A 5,405-nucleotide genomic window follows, 5' to 3' on the forward strand; every position below is an offset into this window, starting at 1 on the left:
GGACGTGGAATTTGCGGAGGGCCGCGGGAAACGGAGTTGCGGCGGGACGTGGAATTTGCGGAGGGCCGCGGGAATTAGAGTTGCGGCGGGACGTGGAATTTGCGGAGGGCCGCGGGAAACGGAGTTGCGGCGGGACGTGGAATCGCGGAGAGACGCGGAAAAAGGAATCGCGGAGAGACGCGGAATCGCGGAGAGACGCGGAAAAGGGAATTGCGGTGAGACGCGGAATCGCGGTGCGATACGGGCCATCCGAGATCGAGTTGCTACGGGAGACCAGAGGCGTCAGTGGACAATGGCGGCCGACCCTCACCGTGTGGCGAGTCGGCACAGAGCAGAGGGGCGGAGATCAGGACTCTGCAGCCTGTCTGACGTAACCATGGAGGCAGCGGCAGCAGCGGCTGTGCTGCTTCTCTCTGGCATTCTTTTTATAAGAAGTTATCTTGCAATGCAAAAAAAGACTATTCGTCCCCAGATCGGTGTTATAACTATGTTTCTGGATAACATTCCGTGGGGTTGCCACATTCTACAGACTATTAATGACGATTTAGCTCTATTGCAGGGCAGGAGAGCAGAGACGCAGATTACACCGCCAAATGACCACCGTCAGGCTCGTTCACAAACAGCTTCTAGGGTTGCAGCTGGCACGGCCTGCAGCCGTATAGCAGACGTTACACTCTCTTTCCTAACTAGTAATCATGTGTCTCATCCATTTGTGGTGAATGGTCAGTGGCAAAAAGAAAAGGGGGAGAGTAAGGGGCGACAAAGACGGAAACGGTGCCAGGAGGATGCCACTGACACTAACAGCATGGGTAATAGGAGTAGTATAAGTGACACAGGTGACGGTGCGGGGCGGCGGCAGGCGCTGCCGCGCTGCGGGGCACTCTGCCTGCTGCTCGCCCTCACCGGCCTGTGCACTGCTGCCGACGGTGCTAGAGCAAAATGTGAAGACTGCTCAGATGGCAGTGATGAGAGTGCTTGTGTGAAGAAGACGTGTGCTGAATCTGACTTTGTGTGCAACAGTGGTCAGTGTGTGCCAAATAGATGGCAGTGTGATGGGGATCCGGACTGTGAAAATGGGTCTGATGAGAGTGCTGAGCTGTGTCATACAAGAACATGCCGGGTAAATGAAATCAGGTGTGGTCCTCAGTCAACCCAGTGTATCCCAGTGTCCTGGAAATGTGATGGTGAAAAGGACTGCGACAGTGGAGAAGATGAAGAGAGTTGTGGCATTGTGACTTGTAGTGCAGCAGAATTCACATGCAGTAGTGGGCAATGTATTTCCAAAAGCTTTGTCTGCAATGTTCAAGATGACTGCAGTGATGGTAGCGATGAGTTGGAGTGTGCACCTCCTACCTGTGGTGTTCATGAGTTTCAGTGCAAGAGTTCTACCTGCATCCCTATCAGCTGGGTGTGTGATGATGATGCTGACTGCTCCAACCACTCGGATGAATCTTTGGAGCAGTGTGGCCGCCAGCCTGCACCTCCAGTGAAGTGTGCTACGAGTGAGGTGCAGTGCGGCTCAGGTGAATGTATCCACAAGAAGTGGCGATGTGATGGAGATCCTGATTGCAAGGATGGAAGTGATGAAATTAACTGCCCTTCTCGGACCTGCAGGCCAGACCATTTCAGATGTGAAGATGGGAACTGTGTCCATGGGAGTAGGCAGTGCAGTGGTGTGAGAGACTGTCTGTATGGCACTGATGAAGCAAACTGTAACAATGTTATTCAGTGTTCTGGACCTGGCAAATTCAAGTGCAGAAGTGGAGAATGCATAGATATCAATAAAGTGTGTAACCAGCAGAGAGACTGCAAGGACTGGGGTGATGAGCCCCTGAAGGAATGCATCATAAATGAATGTGACTGTCCAGCTGGGTTTGAGTTTATAGACAAGAGAAACTGTGGAGACATTGATGAATGTCAAAACCTTGGTATCTGTAGTCAAATGTGTATCAACCTGAAAGGTGGCTACAAAAGTGAACGTAGCCGTGGATATCAGATGATTCCTGCTACAGGAACCTGGAAAAGGTCATACTGGTACAAAGACACAAATAACACCTGTGATTGCAATGACGCTGCTAAGCAGGGTTTAGGGGTTTGTAGCATGGAGACAAGGGGTAACAACTACAGTGTTTGGAACAATTGTACAGCTTTGGCCTTACCTCCTGATGTGCTTCTGATTTGTGGGGATGGGGCCTGGCAAGGTATCCCTGCAAATGCTATCAGATGTCCATGTTACATAGATAAACTCATTGTATTTGCTCCTAGCTTGTTACAGTTGCGTGAGATCACCAGACATAAATGGACATTGCTTGCATTGGATTGCAATGATAATGTTGAATTGTGTGGGGTTGCAGCTAGAGCGGCATTAGCAATTTCAGTGCCTGGAGTGGCATCTGCGGCCGCATGTAACAACTTAGAAAAATTGGTATGCTGGGCCGAGAGGCAAGCCTATGCCACGACAGAGATACTTGAGGAGATGTTACCAGATCAAAATAGTCTGCAACATCTGCTTTTACAGGATCAAGCTGCTATTGACATCTTGCTTTTGGCTCAAAGGAATGGGTGTGAGGACTTTAAGGGAATGTACTGTTTAAACCTTTTTGGTCATAATGTGTCAATTCACAAATCCATTACTTTCCTGAAAGAGCACATGAGAAAGATTCAATATGGTATCAATCCTTTCAATCAATGGTTCACTGACTTGTTTGAAACAAAGTGTAGATGGTTGCTGGGTTTGATCACAAGGGGATTAAGGATTTGGTTTATGGTGGTGGTAATCATCGTTGTGTGTTGTAAGTATAGCTAAAGAGTTACTTGTAAAACTGCTGTGTCAGGCTTGGTTTGCTCAAAAGAAGAAGGGGGAATTGTTGAGGGATTTCTTGAAACAGCAAAAATCCCATGGCTTGCTGTAGCTGAGCAAACCAAGCTACCAGGGCAACTATGAGAAGTTCCCATGACAGTGTTCCCACATCGCCCAATTGAGGAATTCAGGAAAATATTGTTACCAGTAGCTGGCCTCAAGGACAAGGTCTATGTGACTGCTAATCACAAGGGGGTTGTTTTCTTGCAGGTGGGGTTGTTTTCTTGTAGCTGTTTGTCTGAGTGCTTTTGACCAATAATCTTGTGTGAAACACTGTCCACCCCTGTTAAGTTCTCTATAAAAGTTAGGCTATTCGGGCAATAAAATGGAGCATGATCTGACTCTACTGTGTGTCTGTCGTGCTTTCGACCGTGCTTCCTGCAACAAAGGGAGACCCCAAAACACGTCAAAAACACCCCAAACAAGAACGGCATCACCCCCAAAACTGGAAGAAAATACGCCAAATCCATAGATCCACCCCAAAACCACCCTAAACATACCTGATGTTCTCCAAAACCCACAATCCAAACCTATTTAAGATAAAGACCAACAGGAACACAACAAAACCCAACGGAGACCCCAAAACACTTCATATACACCCAAAAACAGAGAAAAGGATCACGACAAAAAATAGAAGAAAACCCCAAATACCATAGATCCACCCCAAAGACACCCTAAACCTACCTGATGTTCTCCTAATCCCAAAGCACACTCCCAACCACCATAAAACACATTAGGAACTCAACGAAACGCAATGGAAACCCCAAAACACTTCAAAATCACCCGAAGAAAGGAGAGGATCACTCCCCCCAAAAGAAGAAAACCCCTAATACCATGAATCCACTCGAAAACTCCCCCTAAACCTACATGAAGTTCTCCAAAACCCACAATTTACCCTTTTCCAACACGATGACCATGTAACACCCAATGAAACCCAACGGAGACCCCAAAACACGTCAAAAACAACACAAAAAGTCCAGGATCATCCCCCTCCCCCCAAAAAAAAAAAAAATCTGAATACCATATATCCACGCCAAAACCACCCTAAACCTACCTGATGTTCTCCAAAACCCACAATCCACACCTATTTAACATAATGACCAACAAGAACACAACAAAACCCAACGGAGACCCCAAAACACGTCCAAAACACCCCAAAAAAGAACAGGATCATGCCAAAAAATAGAAGAAAACCCCAAATACCATAGATCCACCCCAAAGACACCCTAAACCTACCTGATGTTCTCCTAATCCCAAAGCACACTCCCAACCAACATAAAACACATTAGGAACTCAACAAAACGCAACGGAAACCCCAAAACAGTTCAAAATCACCCGAAGAAAGGAGAGGATCACTCCGCCCAAAAGAAGAAAACCCCAAATACAATGAATCCACGCGAAAAGTACCCCTAAACCTACCTGAAGTTCTCCAAAACCAGCAATTTACCCTTTTCCACCATGATGACCACGGAAAACCCAACGAAACCCAACGGAGACCCCCAAACACGTGAAAAAAAAAAACAAAATCAACCCAGATCCTAAAAAAAAAAAAAAAAAAAAAAAAAAAAATGCCAGGATTTAAACCTAAAAAAACCCTTAAACCTACCTGATGTTCTGCAAAACCCACAATCCACTCCTATTTAACATAATGACAAACAAGAACCCAACAAAACCTAAAGGAGACCCCAAAACACATCAAAAGCACCCCAAAAAATATCGGCATCACCCCCAAAACTGGAAGAAAATACACCAAAACCATAGATCCACCCCAAAACCACCCTAAACCTACCTGATGTTCTCCAAAACCCACAATTTACACTTTATCACCATGATGACGAACAAGAAACAAACTAAAACCCAAAGGTGAACCCAAACCACGTCAAAAACACAACAAAATAAAACGAGATAACCCCCAAAACTGAAAGAAAATCCGCCAAAACCATAGATACACGCCAAAACCATCCTAAACCTACCTGATGTTCTCCAAAACCCACAATCCACACCTATTTAACATAATGACCAACAAGAACACAACAAAACCCAACGGAAACCCCAAAACACGTCCAAAACACCCCAAAAAAGAACAGGATCACGCCAAAAAATAGAAGAAAACCCCAAATACCATAGATCCACCCCAAAGACACCCTAAACCTACCTGATGTTCTCCAAAAACAACAATTTACCCTTTTCCAACACGATGACCAACGAGAACCCAACAAAACACAACAGAGACCCCAAAAAACGTCAAAAACACCCCAAACAAGAACGGCATCACCCCCAAAACTGGAAGAAAACCCCAAATACCATAGATCAACCCCAAAGACACCCTAAACCTACCTGATGTTCTCCTAATCCCAAAGCACACTCCCAACCACCATAAAACGCATTAGGAACTCAATGAAACGCAACGGAAACCCCAAAACAGTTCAAAATCACCCGAAGAAAGGAGAGGATCACTCCGCCCAAAAGAAGAAAACCCCAAATACAATGAATCCACGCGAAAAGTACCCCTAAACCTACCTGAAGTTCTCCAAAACCAGCAATT

At 45.9% G+C, this 5,405-nt stretch overlaps 1 protein-coding gene across 1 annotated transcript; it reads left to right on the top strand.

Moving 5' to 3' along the window:
- Positions 1–805: 805 nt before the first annotated feature.
- Positions 806–2,583, top strand: LOC309875777 (very low-density lipoprotein receptor-like; the record flags this gene model as incomplete). Its single annotated transcript, XM_082784936.1, has 1 exon — positions 806–2,583. A coding segment is annotated over one exon (1,778 nt), but the record flags the coding sequence as incomplete, so codon positions are not given.
- Positions 2,584–5,405: the final 2,822 nt, after the last annotated feature.

Source organism: Aythya marila (genome assembly GCF_965140915.1).
Source record: "Aythya marila genome assembly, contig: HAP1_HAP1_SCAFFOLD_457, whole genome shotgun sequence".
NCBI lineage: Eukaryota > Metazoa > Chordata > Aves > Anseriformes > Anatidae > Aythya > Aythya marila.